At 42.4% G+C, this 18,900-nt stretch overlaps 1 protein-coding gene across 1 annotated transcript in view; it reads right to left on the minus strand.

Annotated features, from left to right (window-relative positions):
* Positions 1 to 5,660: 5,660 nt before the first annotated feature.
* The window catches only part of POLR1A (RNA polymerase I subunit A), a 30,610-nt gene continuing 17,370 nt past the window's right edge, over positions 5,661 to 18,900 (minus strand). Inside the window, exons 24-34 of the mRNA XM_048943589.1 lie at positions 17,927 to 18,141; positions 17,126 to 17,293; positions 16,026 to 16,161; positions 15,359 to 15,516; positions 14,231 to 14,345; positions 13,550 to 13,669; positions 12,966 to 13,250; positions 11,780 to 11,980; positions 10,916 to 11,033; positions 9,580 to 9,744; positions 5,661 to 6,912 (exon numbers count right to left, since the gene is read on the minus strand). Of these exons, the coding sequence (XP_048799546.1) occupies positions 6,812 to 6,912; positions 9,580 to 9,744; positions 10,916 to 11,033; positions 11,780 to 11,980; positions 12,966 to 13,250; positions 13,550 to 13,669; positions 14,231 to 14,345; positions 15,359 to 15,516; positions 16,026 to 16,161; positions 17,126 to 17,293; positions 17,927 to 18,141 (1,782 nt within the window). The 3' untranslated portion in view covers positions 5,661 to 6,811. The remainder of the gene's footprint in view (positions 6,913 to 9,579; positions 9,745 to 10,915; positions 11,034 to 11,779; positions 11,981 to 12,965; positions 13,251 to 13,549; positions 13,670 to 14,230; positions 14,346 to 15,358; positions 15,517 to 16,025; positions 16,162 to 17,125; positions 17,294 to 17,926; positions 18,142 to 18,900) is intronic.

The following is an 18,900-nucleotide window of genomic DNA, read 5'->3' on the forward strand; positions in this document are numbered from 1 at the left end:
GACCTCGAGGGTCAAAGGAGAAGCAGAGGGGAAGGCTCTGCCCCACGCTTTTAGCATGGCCTATTAAATTCACAGGCAAGAGCTGGAGCTCTCAGCCAGTGGCCTGGTTGCTGGTTTGGCATCAGAATGGATTTGGAGCGTTCCTGTGGGCATGAGGGCTCCCGGATGAATGAAGATGAGCAGCTCAGACAGCGAGCTCACATGCTTGCTGTACCCAAAGTAACCGAGCCAAAACAGAGCCTGGTGGGTGGAGGAGCAGAGGCATCAGCATCTTAAAACAGCTGCTTCAGCAGCACTCTTCCAACCAGAGCCCTGGCCTGACCCCAAACCATGAGGCAAAACACGAGAGCTGCTGCATGAGCTTCAATCCTGCATTCATCCCATGCCAAGCGGCAGAGAAGAGCTCACCCAAAGGCCTACAGGGCGATGACTTCAGCTATCAGCTTTGCATTTGCTCATTGCCCCTATCCCCCGGGCAGAGCAGCAGGAAGAGCCACAGCATTTCCTTTGGAGCGGTGCAACAGCAGGAGAAGCACACGGACCTGCACTGAGCAAGAAACATTTCTGAGCTCACACCCTGTTGGGTCCCATCAGCTCTTGGAAGATCTGACAGCAGCCTGGGTGGGTCATTTCTCAAGGCAGAAGCTGTGAAATTATGTAGCAAAAGTCAGTTTACCCCCATCTGCTCTGACCTCACTGGTTTGGGCTTTCTCCCTGACGCAATTGAGCAAGGAGGAGATGAACAGGCACTCCTGGCTATCTACCCTCCCTTGGCACCAGATGCAGCACGAAGCTAAAAGGCAAGAGGAGAGCTCATGTCCAGACCCAAGCCTCCCACAGTCAGCTTGGCACCAGCAGGAACTCAGATCCAGCTGCCTTTCCCTTCCCATCAAAATTCAGGTCTGCAGCTCTGTCCAAAATATCCACAAAGTCACAACTGAATGCCATGTACACCCTGTACAACTAACTTACATTCACAAGGCTGGTGGGCCAGAGCAGTTCTCTAAAATTCTGCATCTTCAAGGCTGGCTGTGGCTCTGGGCAGCCTGGTCTGGTGGTTGGTGACCCTGCACAAAGCAGGGGGCTGAAACTAGATGATCACCGTGGTCCTTTTCAGGCCATTCTATGATCTTCCAGAAACAAGGCAGGCACCCACACAGAGGAAACACAGCGTAACGGAAAGCAGAACCAGCCTGTGTTGGAGTGTTTTACAGAGCCTTGATTCTTTCCAACACACTGCCCTGGGAGTTTTCTGCAGAGCTGCTGCACTGTGCTGTCAGCACATGATTTGCTCTACTTGCCCTTTCAGTTTTAATGTCCCATTAATAATGCATCTCCGTATTTATTGCAGTTTGCATTAATGTTCCGCTGTTACTTCTTGATCACTCATTACTCTCACTGTAGCACCAGGCAGGTCTCCAGGACACAACCAAAAGCCCAATGCAATGCAGCAGGGCCGGGGGGCAGTTCTGTTCCCCCAGCTGACATAGCACAATGCTCCCAAAAAGACAGGAGCAGCCCTGCGTGCTCGCTGGCTCTGCCATCAACCTGAAGTTTTCCAGGTCAATTGGGCAGTCTACTCTAGAGGGATCCAAGCCAGAAGACTGGAAAGCATCATTAACAAGCAGCTTGCTTAATCCTGGCTCTGGGACACTTGTAGTAATGAGTGCAGGAGCAGGATTTCGAGCTTGCTCTGCTGGCATGGCTCCTTTGCTCAGACACACATCCTTGTGCTTTCTGGAGGTCTGAATGGAGATCCTACAATGGGTGCTGCTCCATCACTGCCCAGCTCCCACCAGGACCAGCCACAGGCCTCCAGGTGCCACCAAACCAGTGTAACTCCATACAGCAAACTGGGAACAACACAGAAAGGCAAAGGTGGAGCAGCTGGGATCTGCCTCACCTAGGGGTTATAGCATCCATAACACAGGGCATCAGCAACCTTCTATTAACCCAAGAGACTTCAGACACTCATCCTTCACATCACAGCAGTGCTTTTAAACCCTGAAGAAAACCAACACAGCTGTAATCTTGTTTTGAAGGCAGATTTCTCTCCGCTGTTCTGGATGAGGCTGCGCAAATGCTAAGAAAAAGTTCTGCCTTCCAGGAAAGCCATGGGAGTATATGGCCTCATTTTCCTTATCTTCCCTTGGGAACAGGGAGCCAGCTCATCCCCTCTTATCCCTACAAACAGCAGCAGAGAGCTTCAGAGCAGGAAGACTTCAGTTTCCCTGTCCCCCACCAGGCTTTGAGCTGGTTGGGGTGCTCAGGAGATAGACTGAAGCTCCATGGGGCACCACCCAGAGCCAAAAGCAAACCTCTGCATCCTCAGCAACTGCTCTCAGTGCCAACCTCTCAGATACAACCACGCAGGATTCACCTCCACTTTCTCAGCTGCATGCAATTACCTAAAAAACAAAAAGCCTCAAGAGTCTTAGGATCACAGAATGTTTGGGTTGGACAGGACCTTAGGGTTTATCATCTGGTTCCAAGCCCCTTGCCAAGGGCAGAGACACCTCCCACAATGTCAGCAGAGGTCCTTAGGGTGAGAAACCATCCATGCTACTTATAAACAGGAAGGGGTACAACTGTTTATGAGGGTGGATAGTGACAGGACAAGGGGGAATGGTTTTAAACTGAGGCCGGGGAGGTTTAGGTCAGATATTAGGAGGAAGTTTTTCACACAGAGGCTGGTGACGCACTGGAACAGGTTGCCCAAGGAGGCTGTGGATGCTCCATCCCTGCAGGCATTCAAGGCCAGGCTGGATGTGGCTCTGGGCAGCCTGGTCTGCTGGTTGGTGACCTGCACACAGCAGGGGGTTGGAACTGGATGATCATTGTGCTCCTTTTCAACGCAGGCCATGCTGTGATTCTACTCAGCATGCTATGTAAACTGTAAGGGAAAGGCCAACCTTGCCATGTTTAACACTGAAACCTTCAAAACACTTCTCACATCTCAGCTTTATGAGTGATGTTAACAAGTTCTCCAGCTTGACCTCATCGCAAAGAGAGGTTTTGCTTTGGATTGCTCTGCCTGCAGCCAGCTGGAGCAGCTGGAGCCAGGAGCACGGCCCCATCACCACAATTTGACCTTGTGTGAAGTGTCCCTGAGGTGTCACAAGTCTGTGTGCTTGCCAAAATCCTCAGCAGATGAGCTAAGGATTAGCTTCCAAATTCCAGTATTTACTGGCAAGCTTCAAGTAGTCTGTCCAGAAAGCTTCTGAATGATTAAAGACCTTTTACTGACATACTGTGCATGTCAGTAACCAAGCAGTAGCAACAACACAAGCACAACAACATGTGAACCAAGATCTGGTCAAACAGTTTTTTGCTTCTTGTCTTCTAACATTCAACCTCACTTTTGAAAAGAAAAAAAGCATGGATTGCTATTTGCATCCATTCTTGTTGCCTGATGTGGGATTAAAAAAAAAGGTTTATTGCCACGACTAAGCCTTTGATGATTGCTTAATAAGCATAAATGTAGTTCACTTTTCAATTATTGTACAAATAAAAGTAACTGATTTGCCATTTCCAGCACAATGGCAATTTGTTATCCATATCTTCAGGGAACAAATCTGAAGCAGTGGGTTGGTACACAATAGAGATACACCACCAAAACAAGCATGACCAGACATCCAAGAGTTCTGAGCCCTGCTGCCTGTACTGGAAGTTCCTTATGCTGCAGCTTTAAGTATTTTACATTTACTGCAGCCTCTTCCCCCAGCTGCCCTACCTGCATATACTAACCATCCCAATCCTGGAGGGAACTTTCTGTGAAGCCTCAAACCTTCAGCATTTCAGAGACATTATGCAGCATTATTCATGGAGAGAACACATGAAAAAGCAATTTTGAAAGCTACTTTTTCTTCTCTCCTTGCTTTTTCACAGCATCTTGGCACCGTACTGTGCAGCACATAATTAAAAGAGCGGATGGTTCTGAGGGAAAAAGAAGAGATCAGAAAATGGCAGAGCTACATGATTTCTACAGATTGAAATGCAGCATATATGGGAAAACTATAGGAATTACCACAAGGTTTGACTGTTCAGTACAAGTTTTGCATTATTTTTGATGATTGTCAAAATCATGTCATCAAAGACACTGGAAGAAGGACGTGTAAACAGTGTGCATTCAGCTGATCCTGTGGAAAACAGTCACCAATGGCACTGAGAACTCTTCACGTATCTGATGTGTTTCTTCACTACTTATTGAGCTCGATCTGCCACCAGAGAGAACCAAGAGAGAAGTAACTTAAGAAATAATAATTACACCAAATTCTGATTCAGAACAGTGAGACATTTGGGGAGGGAGAAGGTTGTTATGAATTCTTTTTATTTAAGTATTTACAAAGCTCAATTCTCATTGCAAAAGCTCCAGCACAGCTTTCTAACCATTCTCCTGGCTTTCAGTCATGTTTTCCTCTTCTCTATGATAATCACACTTACTGCTAACACTTTGGGGCCCATAAAACTGTTCCCATTCATTACCATGGCTGTTGGAGGGCAGGAAGATCACATCCTCAAAAAGAGCTGTATATAACTGTTGCACAGAGCAAGACAAAGTCAGTCATTCAAGGTCCAGCTGCACAAGAGCTGCCCGTCACACAGACAGAAATGGAAGTCCTGCAGAACTTTTCTTCTACCTCTCTTCTTCTCCGTGCACGTGAATTTTAAGCAAATTGGAACTTGCCTGAAGAAAGTGCAGCCCAGTCCCTAGACAGAGTGCTGACACTAAGGATTAACAGGAGTTGCTACCTCAGCTGCCTTCATGCTATAGAGCATGAAGAATAGCAGAGTAAACTAACCCCATTCATATGCCAACACACCGACATTGCCCCGCTTCCACAGACAGCTGTGGCCCTGCCAAACTCACTCCCTATCCCTTTTGCCCATGAACAGCCACCTCCTTTGTTTTTCTAAGCAGACACGACTTAGGAAATGGCTTTAAGTTGAGGAAGATTTAGGTATGACATCAGGGGGGAATTCTTTACAGAGAGAGTGGTGAGGTGCTGGAACAGCTGCCCAGAGAGTTTGTGGATGCCCCGTCCCTGGAGGTGTTCAAGGCCAGGTTGGATGGGGCCCTGGGCAGCCTGGTCTAGCATTAAATGGGGAGGTTGGTGGCCCTGCACGTGAGGGGTTGGAGATTCATGATCCTTGAGGTCCCTTCCAACCATGGCCATTCTGTCATCTGTGATGACTTAGAATCTGAACTGTCATTCTGGTAGTTCACCTACAGCCTGACTTACTACAGCCTGAATTAGAATTGTTTTTCTGATGCTGGCCTGCTGTCTAAATTTTAAAGACAACACAAAATGGAAAGGGAAGTTTGGTTCATCTGGCCACAGCCAGAGCACGATTTTCCAAAGGCTCTTTTTAAAGACTCACCAGCATCAGACAGCTTGCTAGCATGCCTCCCTGCCTGCTGAACTCACCCCTGCTTCCTGCAAAGCTGATTGTGCAGGGACCAAGAGACACACAACGTGCTGTTCGCTGCAGGACAACAAGCAATACTTAGAGATCCTTCTCTGCAAGCAGTCTGTAACAGTACAGACTGTAATCTGAAATTAAGACTCATTACCCCATTGCTCTTTCCTATTTAACTATTCTAACCAACTAATTCTATCCTGGCTGTTCACATGTTTATGAGAAATGCACAGCAGGTGTTAAGATTGGAAAGGAAATCCTTTATTTAAAAAAAAAATCTGCAGAGTGAAACTGGAGAGCTGCTGGTATAATGCATTTGTTAAGCTTCAACAAAATGTGCAGTGCATTTGACACACAGTCTTAAGGGTCTGATGCACAGAGATAATCCACAAAGACTCTTTCCCAAGTGTAAACCAGTGCTTCCCAGTGTCTGAGCGAATCCCTTTAGGGTAGCTCTGCTGGAAGCAGGAGCTCCTCAGCTGCCTTAAGGGCAGCAGAGAGCAGGGCGGAGGGTTGAAATCAGGCAGAAAGTGTGCCTATACAGTAGTGAGCAAGCATCAGAGAATGGTAACAATTTACATGCATCTCATTCTGATTAAAATTGTATTAAAAATGTCTGATTCACAAAGAGATTCTGTCTGTTTAACAGCCAGCAGTATGATGGCTGCTGCTTGCAGGACAGAATTCCCTTGGTAACAGTCACATAACAGGGTGTTCCTAACACTTCTCTGCCCCATCCTTTATTAAGCATTTTTTATTTTTTTTTTTTAAATACAAAATATAAAGCAGAAATAGTTTAAAAACCTTTGTGTTAATAATTCTTCTGGGACTGTTTTGTACAGCACCTCATGCTGCCACTTATGAACAAAAAACCTTTATCAAATATCAGGTTTCCCACTGCGTCAGAACTGTTCCACGTGTAGACACTGGAAGATGCCTAAGGAATTTTCTGTATCCATGTCTTTGGCTGATGAAGGATTGCACTAACAGTGCAACAACCACATGGCAACTGCCACTACCCACCCAGCATCCTGCCCTGCAAGATTCAGGCCCCATAAACAGATTCTACTTTGATTTCTGCCTTTGTGAGACCCAGGTGATCTCCTCCATTTTATTTCTGTCTATGTAAGAAATAATAATAATTAAAAAAATAGAACAGTGAGAAATTGGTTCTTTGGAAGCATTTCTTTTGCTCTATAGGTGCAAACAATCTCATTAAAGAAATTAGGCTTATCAGGTGTCCAGATTAATACATCTGCTGGCACAGGAAAGATGACCAGAGACACAGCACATGTGTGCTCATTACAGATACTGTAGGCACAGCTGTGGAGCATCCACATAGAAATACTGATGATGAACAAATCAGAATCCTTACATTACAGGCAAAGCACTATGTAAGGGGTTGCTTGAGGTCAAACAAACCAGTCCCTCCTTTAACAACTTTTCCAAGCACCAGGCAAGCAGAAGGGGATCTCAGTTCATCATAGGCACCTACAACAGAGATAGAAGTCAGGTTAGTGTGTTCCCAAAGGCTTCTCCAAGGTCAGTGCTGAAAGAAAGCATTCTATTATACATACATCAACTTCATCTGGCTCAGACCCCCAGCTTCAGAAAGGCATTGCCACCTACTGTTGAGACTGACTTTATATTCCTAGAGTGGAACTTGAAAACTCTTCCCACTTTTCCTATAACAACTATTTGCTCTTTTGAGCCTTCGCGTGCAAGTAGAGAACAGGGCCACACAATTCTCAATTCTCCCCCACTCAGGATGAAAAGAACACATTCTGAATTCCAAGAGCACACAGATCTGACCTTCCACTCAACACATTTTGCTGATTAAATTAATTGCTAGAAAAAAAAATGCACCAGTGAGGCAAAACCAAAAAGATTTTGCTTTCATTCCTGCCTTTCTCCTGTGGAGTCTTTTTCCTTTGTTAGCGTGAATCCTTTTGATGTGGATTTTAAATCCTTCTGGCAAGATCCGAAGAGAACTTTTGACTGGAGAGCAACATTCCTTACATTCCTTTGATTTTGTGGCTGCTCACTGTAGCGAGATACTGTCATAGAAATTTGGAATCTCTCCACATGACAAGTTTGGCTGGTAGTGTTTTGCTTTCACTGTTTTTATAAGCAACCAGAGTGGTTTTCATTCATCCTAACTATCAGTAAGCTGGAGATATATAGATAGACAGATAGATAGATAATTAAAGCATGCTGTAAGATTGGAAGTAAAACTGTTAAAGCTTCGATAAGTTGGTGTTTACTTATTCCACTGAGCAAAATGAACTGAACTTTCTATTAAACAGAGGATGGTGGGGAAGGTGCTGCATCATAACAATTTATGGCACGCGCTGCTCTGATCTCAGCTACAGCTGTACAAGTAAATAGCTGCTCCTAAATGTGTGTCAACTGAAGAAAGAGAGAGAGGGGAAAAAAAGAAAAAGGTTCTTTGTTAGGTCAAAGTCAGAACCGTCCTGTTTGCTCACGTGATGTTAACAAAGAGTTATTATTTGAGCAAACAGCCAAAAGGATCCCACTTCTGACGCAGATGTGCTCTTCCCACACCAAATCTTCCTGACCAACAGCCCACTGGGTCACACCTGCACTCTGACAGCATTTCCCTGCTATTGTAGCTGTTCCCTCTGCTTCTTCCTATCCTTTCTCTTTGATTCAGGCCATACATGGGCACAGTGTCTGTTTCAACGTACAGTCAAGTTGTCACTTGCATTAAAACAAATTAGATCCAGACTGCTGTAATCCACATCAGGATTTTGGTTTCCATCTTAGTGAAATAAATATATCCCTGCACCTTTAGTCAGCTTGGCTTTCCTACAGATTCACCATGCCCTTCTGTTAGCATGCACTTCAGGGCTTTATTTGCAAAGGTGTTCAAGGCCAGGTTGGATGGGGCCCTGGGCAGCCTGGTCCAGTATTAAATGGAGAGGTTGGTGGCCCTGCATGTGGCAGGGGGTTGGAGATTCACCATCCTTGAGGTCCCTTCCAACCCTGGCCATTCTGTGATTCTGGGGCAAAAACTTTACCTTATTTATAAGCCAACATGTGATATAATGCACCCAGAGGAAGCAACTGTACAAGAAGCATCCTCTTCTATTCATTTTTACCCTGAATTTACATTTCTTCTGATGTTCAGATGAATTACAAGTCAACTGTAACTATACTATTCAGCAAAATCCTCATTATTTTCCCAGACAGGGTGCAAAACAGCAATAAGAGACAGAAGTTCAGTGGCAGAAGTCTCTCTCTCTGACACTGGTGCCATGCTTTTAAAGACACTGGATAAAAAGGCCATGATGACAGCTTTTCCCTTTTGCATTAGGTAATGCAGGTGGCACAGGAGCATTCAAGGAGGAGAATCCAATTAGCAAGTGATAACAACCAGGAGTATTTTCAAAAGGAGATGTAATTAGTATCCAAAACATGATACCAAACTGTCCAGTGACAGAAGAGTTATGTTTTTTGGATGGGACTCCTACATATAGAGGGCATCTGCCACTTCGAATGCCCTCAATGATCCATGCAGAGATATGGTTAGGTAGATGAAACTAAAAGCACTGCACAACTTCCAGAGCAGTGCAGTCATCTCAAATGGCAGCAGAAACCCATCATTAAGCAAATTAATGCAACCCTTTGTCTGTGTTAGAGGAAAAAGAATATCAAAGAACCAAAGAAAGTAGCTCTAAAAGCAGAAGAGAAGAAAAACAGAATCAAAGTAACAACCATGAAGACTGTTCTTACAATAAAGTTCTGAATGGCAAGGAGAAAACACAGGAGTTACAATAGGAGACATGAAAACCAAGCAGAGATGGCAATGTTAATGGTGTAAGTAAAGACAGAAAAAGGCAGATTTAAAGGCCTCGTTAGAACAAATCTTAATGATCTTAAGGTTTGTTATTAAACAGCCTATCTAATTCTTAAAGATGGAATCACAGACCCCACAAACTACATGTGGGAGCCGACTTCATTTAAGCTGGCAGAATTTTATTAAAAATGTCTGGAACATTTGGACTTAATTAAAATTTTAGCCTCTGGCATTCTTTTCTAATGCAATTATGCATTACTCAAAATAGAGGAAAGCTCCAATGCAAACAAAGCACACGTGAAATCCTGCAGCAAGACAGTTCAAACTAAAGCATTTACCCATCATCGTTGCTTCCTTCAGGAATTTGTAACTGGTTTCAAATGTCATTTGTTGCAGAGGGGAGGAGCTGGACTGGATTCCAAAACGATTCATGGGTTTATAAACTCCTTCAAAACACATGTAGTCTGCCACAAGTGAGAGGTGCCGAGGGTCTACCACAATGCCTAAGAACACAGGAAAGAGCAATCAGAGCTTTCTTACTAAAGAGGTCTGATCTAAATTAAACCCCTGAATGTACTCAACATGGAGAACACATCTTTATTCACGTTCTTCTGGCTGTTGCACTTCTTTGTATGCAGCTGGCATAGCTGCTCCCCTGACGCATCCAAGACAGGCATTCCTCACTGTGATATAAACCAGGAAACTAGAACATCAAGAGTGCTGTAAAACAACAGTGAGATCTCTATCATCTTTGTCTACATGCACCCATCTACTCGTGACGGGATGGAGCTCTGTGCCCTCACCCTGTGGCCTATATTAGCCAGGCGATGGAGGCAGAAAGGTTCTGATATTTTCTGTGTATGATGTTAAGCACCCACAGAAAACCTTACTTAGGCTCAAATAAAACAGCAATTACTTGATGGGAAATCATTAACTGCTCTGCTAACATCTAACTGGGAGAACGTAACAACTGGAAGGCTTTCTGGATTGCCAGCTGGTAAATCTGTTTTTACAAAACCAGTTGCTAAAATTCCCACTGTACACAGTCATAGAATGGAATCATAGGATGGCTAGGTTTGGAAGGGGCCTCAAAGATCAGTTAGTTCCAGCCCTCCTGCCACAGGCAAGGTTGCCAACCCCTAAACCATTCACTAGAACAGGTTGCCCAGAGCCCATCAAGAATCTTCCCTAAGCCAGCTATCTGGGTTCTCTCAGCAGTGCAAAGGGAATAACCTTCAGTCGAGGCAGCACAGCTATTTTAGGGAAGATACAGACTGAACTATAAAGGGAGCCTGAACTTTTATCATTAAAAAGCTGAAGTGAGGCAAGATTAAATCCAATTGTCAGGGCCACTCTGCACGTCTAACATAGTTAATGTTCCTCAGATGTTAATAATTAATTCCTGTGGACTTCCCAACTTGCAGAGTTCATATAGTATAAAAGAAAAATCTGACACATGGATAAATATAACCTTGTCTAGTCAATTTTCTACTATGATTAAACAGAAGTTAACCAAGAAATTCTTCCCAGAATACACTACAGTGACCAAAATTATGACAACATGATTTAAAATATGATTTTTAATTATGCTAAGACATAACTGTGAGCAAAGTGGCTGTTTTTACCAGCTTAATGATAATAAAGACCATCTTCAATGATAGAGAGAAATCCTACCATAGACAGCAAATACATCTTTTATTTCCTTTATAAGGACCCTCAGGGCAGACTCAATACCATAATTCTTAGCCATGGCATGAATATCATTGGAGTAAAGTCTGTTCAGGTCCAAAATCTGAAAGCAAAAAAGCACAGATATAAATTAGGACAACGGTAGCTTTATTTTTCCAAATAAGTTCAGCTAAGCTCAGTAAGCTAAAAAAACTTTTTCCCCCCTTTCACCTTCCATTAAGTGAACGCCAACAGCTGCACAACAGCAAGGCAGTACCTCAGAGCCAAGCACAGACAAAGGTGACTCTGGAGATCTGTTTCAATCTTTATACACTTATGTCAGAATCAAAATTCAGCAGAGATGAAAAAAATGACCCAAATTCAGAGAACAAACAAACTGACCATTCCCAGCAGCAGGACATGGTAAAGTCTTGCAAGCAATGTCTCAGGCAGCCAGAACTACTTTTAACAAAAGCAGTAGAAAAGATGTAGCATAAAACAATCCTCTATTTGTGGAGTTATGGGCTAGATGGCATAACAGAACTATTCATCTCCAAGTACTGCAATTCATTTAGATGGAAGAACTCCCTCAAGTAACATTTATAAAGACAGTTACAAGCACAGTGTGGAATTATCTGTCATTAGATCCTGGGCTGCTGCACAAAAAAAACGATTTATAATCAACCCTTGAGGAAAGACTCTGATGAGCTCTGAACACATCTGGGGAAAGAAAACAGAGAAAGAAGAGCGCTTAAGAGCTGAGGAGACTATACAGCAACCCTGCTAAGCTTAACTGGCACCCATCATCCACCACCTCTCCCTAGAACACAAAGGGCCATTCCAGTTCAGGATTACACACAGATTACATACATCAGCGTATCTGAACAGCTCTGCAAGATTTATCCCTTCAGTGTGCAGAATGAGTTCTTTCTCTCCTTTCTCATTGGTACTTTCATTCAACAGGCATCGTGTGATCCCCTTCACTTCATGTATGACTGTGTTTCGTGTGAGAGAAAGAAGCAAAGAGGAGATATCAAAGTACACCTTCATCAATGGAAGAGTCAACGAAACCTAAACAGAAAAAAAAAAAGCAACACAGTGTTTATGCTCAACAACCATCCTGCTTCCTTTTCAGGCAAAAAGCAGCCAAGTGGGATTATCCTAATTGCATGTTTGGGAACAAAAATGTCCAAGCTGAATTACAGCTGAGCAACGCCAACACGAACACCACATCCCAGCCATTTATTCACATTGCTTTCAAGTCCTCACAGCTTATACTAATTATTTTTTTTTTTTTTTTGAAGATGGCTAGACTTCTTCCCTTCCATCTTCCACTATGCAGGAGGACTATGCAAGTTTCTGAGTGCCTGCAACTTGTTTGATTTGGTTACATCTTTTATAGTTTCACAGCAGTGGGATGGCTGACGAGTCACAGCTGAGGTCAAAGACAGACTGTTGCCGGATGGCTTTTTGGGAGGAAGGATATAGGAGTAGAACTGAGGGAGGCAGACAGTACAAAAATAACTGGTTAGATATGAAACAGGAAGTTTTATTTCTAGAAGTGTTGAAAGGTTTTTTTAAAAACAAGGAGAGGGAAACGTTGCTGGATAAATGAAATTCATGTTCCTGCTAGCTTTCTCCAGCTGCCACTGTTACATTTGATCACGAATTCCTGTCCCCTCCAACTACTATATCACAAAGTTACAGAACTCCAGCTTTATTTATTCTAGAGTCCTCTATGAGCAAATGTGCTTTCCATATGACACTCCCTTCCTGCCTTGTAGACACATTCTCATTCTTACAGCAGTCCAGCCAATTTTTTTCCCCCACCAGGATTAAAACAACATAAACCCATCAGTTGTCATTAAAAAAAAAAAAAAATAAAAGTTTCAACAGGGGCTCTGTAAGTCAGAGGGTTGCTAAAAGTGGCATTCAGTACACTTGTGCCGAAGCACAGACTCAACTTTCCTAGGAGATGCACGTTACAAGAGCTACAAGCAATCCTAGATGTTTCTAGATGCAACCACACAGATGTTTCCAAGTACTACCATCTTACCTCACACCAAAGTTCATTTTCAGTGTCAAACGTGTAGTCCTGTATAGATGGGTGACTGTTCAGAACTGCATTTACTCGCACCTCTGCTGACTTAAGTAATTGAGCTCTCTCTTTTTTAGTCTGAGACATAAAGGAAAGATGTGGAGAATCATCACCATCTGCTCCGTTTTGATCTTCTTCATCAGCATCTTGGGCCCTCTCTTCCTTTTCTGATTCACCCTCTTCATCTTCGGGATTCTCAGCAGCATTTTCTTCCCCATTCTCTTCTTCACTCTCATAATCAACCTACAAAGAAATAACGAGGCACTTATCTGAGCCAGAACACACAGGGAAACAAAACACATGAAGCAGTTTTATGCATAAATCTTCTTGGCAGATGTGCTGCAAGTACCTTGCCAGTACCATATGGTACAATGAAAGCATAGCTGTTGTAAAGAGAATAATGCAGCAGATGCAGCTCAGACCCTACTTATCATAGAATCACAGCTCTGGAGTTTGCATTAATGAAAATTTTCCTGCCTATGCAGACCAAGGCAGAGGAAACAGAAATAAAGCACAGTGCTGAGCACCTATGAAGTCATTACCTCTTCTTCCTGGTTCCTCCTCATTTTTGCTTCTGTAGCATCACCATCCCCTTCATCAGGTTCTGCATCAACAATCTTTTCTTCTTCCTCACCTTCTGGAGCTTCTTGATTATTTTGTGCCTAGAAATCCATAATAAATGAGATAATCTGATTCTGCTGGAATGCATGAAATCCATCAAAAGCCTTTAGCTATGCATTTGTAATTTAGCAATCCCTGTCCATCTTTAAGATGGACATTCTTTCTTTAACATTAAAGAAGACATTCTACAGTATGTAAGTTATTGCTCTAAGACAGCCCTTATTGAGAAAGAAGTGACAGAAGAAGCACGTAAAAGCTTTTCAGCAAACAAATTATTTCCCCAAAGGTATTGGGGAGCAGTTCTGTGACAGGATCTCATTCTGGGAGAGCAGTAAGCTTTTTAGGTCTTGCTGAACCTAAAACAAATATGCACTCTCAGAGTACAGTCTTAAGTAAACGAGGATTTTATCTACAATAAAATTAACAAGGAAATAGTTGTTAAGAGAATACAAAGGTAGTTTATGCATAAAGAAAATAATTAACAAGTACTTTTGTATTCACACATTTAGGGTCTTATCAAAACAGGCTATGCTTTTCCAAATCCTGGTTCTCAAGAACAGATAAAGAAGTGAAGTACTGAGCTCAGGTTATGGTTCCTGTACCTTGTCTCCAACATCTTCCACATCTCTACGAGTCGCTTTGCGGGTACTGACTTCAGTAAAAGATGACATCTTTGCACGCTTCCTTTTAATGGCTTCTAAGAAAATTTTAAAGAACCTGAAAGAAGAAGCAACCCAGAATGTCCAACCTCAGCTAATCTATGATTTTAAGTTGTCAGAAAATGAATATGCCTTAAGAAGCCAGTCAACTTGTGATAGGACATAATCCTTTGGTGGACGCAAGAATATTTATAGGGTAAGGCAAATTATTTTTCTGCTTGGCCCTCCCCCATTTCCTTGGGAATAAAAATTTGGTATCAAATCTCTCAGAATGGTTGGCAACCCTGCACATAGCACAGGGGTTGAAACTAGACGACCACATGGTCCTTTTCAACCCAGGCCATTCTATGATTCTATGAATGCAGCCATGAATACAAAAGCTTATGATTTAAGCTCATCTGGATATAAAATTCAGGGCATCACACCAATGGGAATCTTATTATTATTATTTTTTAAACCAACAAGCAAAATTGTTAAATGAAATAACTCAGCATCAACACATGGCTTGGACAACAACGAACAACAAATGAAGCCCTCACTCTTTCCAATTTTTAAAGAACAAACAACAACAAAACCCACAAGGTTTATTTAAGCTCAGTAACAGCACCAAGGGATACCTAAAGCACACTGAAAATCAACACTTCAGCAGTCAAAGGTAAGGAATGTGATGCTGCTTGCATAGGCTCTTCTCACATAAGATTTACCTCACTTGTCCAAACAACACATTTTATGCTTTTATTGCTCTTTCCCTTTTCGTTTTGTTACTTACACACATTAACTATGTATTTTACATGCAGCCTGAGACAATTCCTTTTCACTTAATGTGGTCCAGGCAAGCAAAAGATTGGTCATCTCTGGTCTCCCTCAGTAGAATCCTGCACTATGGCCAAGCCACTGATACCCAGGATTGCTCACGACAAAAAGCAGCCGTGTAGATCTTCTGCTAGCACACCTTCAGGGCCCTGCTGCACTGAAAACCACAGCAGTGGTAATAACAAACATGCAGTGATTCTTAGAGCCCACAGAAGGTCAAGAGAAGAGAAACAGGAAAGCACGTGAAAGCAAACTAACCTTGTTTCCATGAAGTGCAAGATGTCCCTGGGCTTCACACACTTCTCCTCTCCGTAATATTCATGGGGCAAGAAGCAGAATTTGATTTTGTAGAGGCGATGGCTGTTCTCTTTGTTCTTTAAGTGCAAGGATTCCTCTAACTCAACTTTCTGCAATACCTACAAGCAGCAACAGGTCTGTCTTAGTGAAAGCACATTCTTTACTTCCTGCAACTCCCATGCTTTCCATATGGGACCAGAATTACACAAAACTAATTGAAAAACTTTTCTGCGGGCTTAGTGGCAGCTCCTGGGGAAGATGACAATATTTCACTGCATTCTTTTTGGCCTCAACTCCTGTCAAAGATTGATTTAGACAATAATGGGAGAACAGCTTGACCCCTTGTGCCACTTTTTCACAAGAGCCCACGCTCAGTGAGCCAACAGCTTCATTTTATTGACCTCTGTTCCTCGGCCATTGAAAATGACCAGTATTTTAGCAGAATTGAGTCTTATCTCTATCACTGCTGCTTTCTGACTTGAAGAAGCAAGACAGAAGACAGAGAACGCAGGAGAGCACAGAAAAGACTGCGCCCCTAAGAAAAGATGGGCCTCAGAACTGAACAGACTTCAGCATATCTGTCTCTGCTGTGCAGATTCTCAATGAATACACTGCATAGGTGGCTCACCTCAGCTAAGCACACTCTTGTGAGCTGTTTCTTGAGCTGTTTCACCTTCTTGTGAGCTTTCTTGGTACTGAGCACAGGAACACTCATCATTGGCGTTTTAATATTTGCACTGGCTACCATCAAGATCTCCCGCAACCTTTAAACAAAGAATAGTCTTTCAAATTAAGCAGTAGAAGCACTATGCAATCAAATCAACATCTCTTTCATTTAATAAGACAGCAGGCAGCAGCACGTTTATTTAATAAGCCAGCATGCAGCGACTGCCAGTCTCACCAAAACCATACATATCAAGAGCTGTGGTTACCACTGCAGCACTCCTTTGCACTTCCCTGGTTCCACATCATGCACAGCACACCAGCAGCTCTACTGATTCCATTAGATTATCATTCCAATTACGGGAAGAAGCCAGAGATAAGTTGTTCCCAGAAAAGAACTAATGAAGCCTGCTTCCTACAAATGCATAACGGATGCTTCTCTTGCCTTCTCCCTCTCCTCTGCTTCACTGAAGTAACACCATCTGCCACCTAAGACATCGGTGCCACGTACAAGGCCAGGGTTAGCATCTGTACGACTAAAAAATGATGACTGGCTGGTAAATGAGTATGCTGGCAAAGTCCCTGCCAGCAAACAGAAGCACCAGGAGAAACCTCGATGCAATAAGCCAGGTCCCTTTCTGCCTAGGTGATGATAATCCTAAACTGCAAGACTTTGTCATCATTTACAGTGATTTTTGTTTATTTTAATAAATGACAAACAGGTTTAAAAGTTAATAGGGGAAACTAAGGTGAGACAAAGAGCAAATCCACAAAGCATGATTGCCTTAGGGCTATACTGTAGTGAATAAGATACAGAAACAGGCTATTTGTTATAAACCAAGGAAGGGTAAGGAACCAGTTATTTAGTTTCTGGAAAGTGAAACAAAAGCCACAAAACTGTAAAGAGTTGAAGTATTTCTGAAATAAATTATTTATTTATTATTAATCACAATAAACTGATTTATCATTTGCTCTGAAGAATACACATCCCTGCCATTAAGACAAAAAACTGCTATTTAAGTGCCAAAAATAGCTAAGGACCCAAGGAGAACACAGGTTTCTCACCTTGGAATACCCAACGTGACATTCATTTCACCTCTGCCAGCAAAATGGAAGGTGTTCAGAGTCATCTGTGTGGAAGGCTCCCCAATACTCTGAGCTGCAAGAAGACCCACAGCTTCTCCTGGGTCACAAAGAGACCGTTGCCACTTCAAATATAACAAATCCTTTAATCTGGAAGACATGATGTAAGCAGAGATAAGTTCAACGAGTACAAAGTAAAGAACTCTGTATAGCCCAAAACAGGGCTGAGGCCAATGAAGCTCTTCCAGCCAATTTCTCTTGGTAGCCTTTGGATGGATCCCTTTCAGAAGCCATAAAACTAGATATCCTCATCTGATTTGAGAACTACACCCCATTAACACAAAACCAGGGCGCAGGCAAATAATATTTTACTTCTACTGCTAACTCTCATGTTATCAAACAAAAATCTATTTACTCACTTCCTTATCTCTACTCTCTCACTAACTCTAGGATGTGGCAAGAGCACATTTTCATTTTTAACTCTTATGAAGAATTATTTTATACGTAGAACACAAAGATGCTGCTGTTATTCCATGAAGCCTTTACTAAAGTCCTCACCAGCATGAAAATCCAGGCTTGGAAGGAACTGATAACCCAAACACCTCTCCATGATGCACTACACAAACGTGGCTTTCAGGAACCATTCTGACACCCACAGCATTTGCTTCACAAAGGTCACAGCAAAACCAAGAGTTGATAAAGACTTCTCACTGTTAGCCAACTCAGTCCAAAAAGAGAAATATTTTTATGTCTCAGCAAAGGAGTGAGCACAGAAGTTACTACCTATCAGAAGAAAGTGCTGGTTGCATGCAACCTCCTCCCTTCTCACATTCTCGTTTGTTGATATAATCTTCGACTCCATTTTCAAATGTTTCTGAAACAGATGCAAAGTAGGAATCTGGACGCCAAACAGCGAGACTTGGGTCAGGACACTTATTTGCCTTCTTTAGATACTTTCTTCGTTTCTTCTCATCTAGTTCATACCACATCTTCAATAACTGAAGAGAGAATTTTTAAGCAGGTTGGTTACGCAACAGGACCAAAAAGGAAATAATGCCACTTCCACCAGTGATCTAGCAAAGCAAGAAAAGCTTATCCACAGAACATTTAAGGCTGTATGTAACACACACTGAAGAACAACTCAACGGCAAATACACTATTCTCCACTTTATGATACTCACACTTTTGATCCTACATGTCTTCAAGGTTCTTTACATACTTGAAATAGATTGCCTATCCACAGCAACTACTTCAGAAACCAGTGAAACAGAGTTAAGAATGCTTTTAACTTTCAAGTGAAACCTCTTGACATACTTAAATCTTTGCTGCTGGCTGACTCACCTGTCCCAAGTTGACAGAACAAAGGAGTTTTTCCTTTTTTAAATTAGTTTGCACTTATGATTTTAGCACTGATCTTAAATGCAGCTTGTATCTTAATTATATGTGTTGATCTGCCTTATTTCTATTCTTCAGTTGGCCAGATTTTCAAGTCACATTTTGAGTGTAACACTTAATATTAACACTTAATATTAACATTTAATAGATGAAAAAGTTACAGATGTAAAAAAAAAAAAAAAAAAAAAAAAAAAAAAAGGGAAAAAAGTCAATGCAGGGAATGAGCTAAATATATGTTTTACAAGGTTTTTTTGTTTTATGAAGGAGAAATTAGCTTGTCACATGGTAATCTGCTCACTGAGCTTTGAGCTTATATACTGAGACAGATACATATTTGTCTGTAACTATTTACCTGTTGAAAG

Source organism: Lagopus muta, chromosome 4 (genome assembly GCF_023343835.1).
Source record: "Lagopus muta isolate bLagMut1 chromosome 4, bLagMut1 primary, whole genome shotgun sequence".
NCBI lineage: Eukaryota > Metazoa > Chordata > Aves > Galliformes > Phasianidae > Lagopus > Lagopus muta.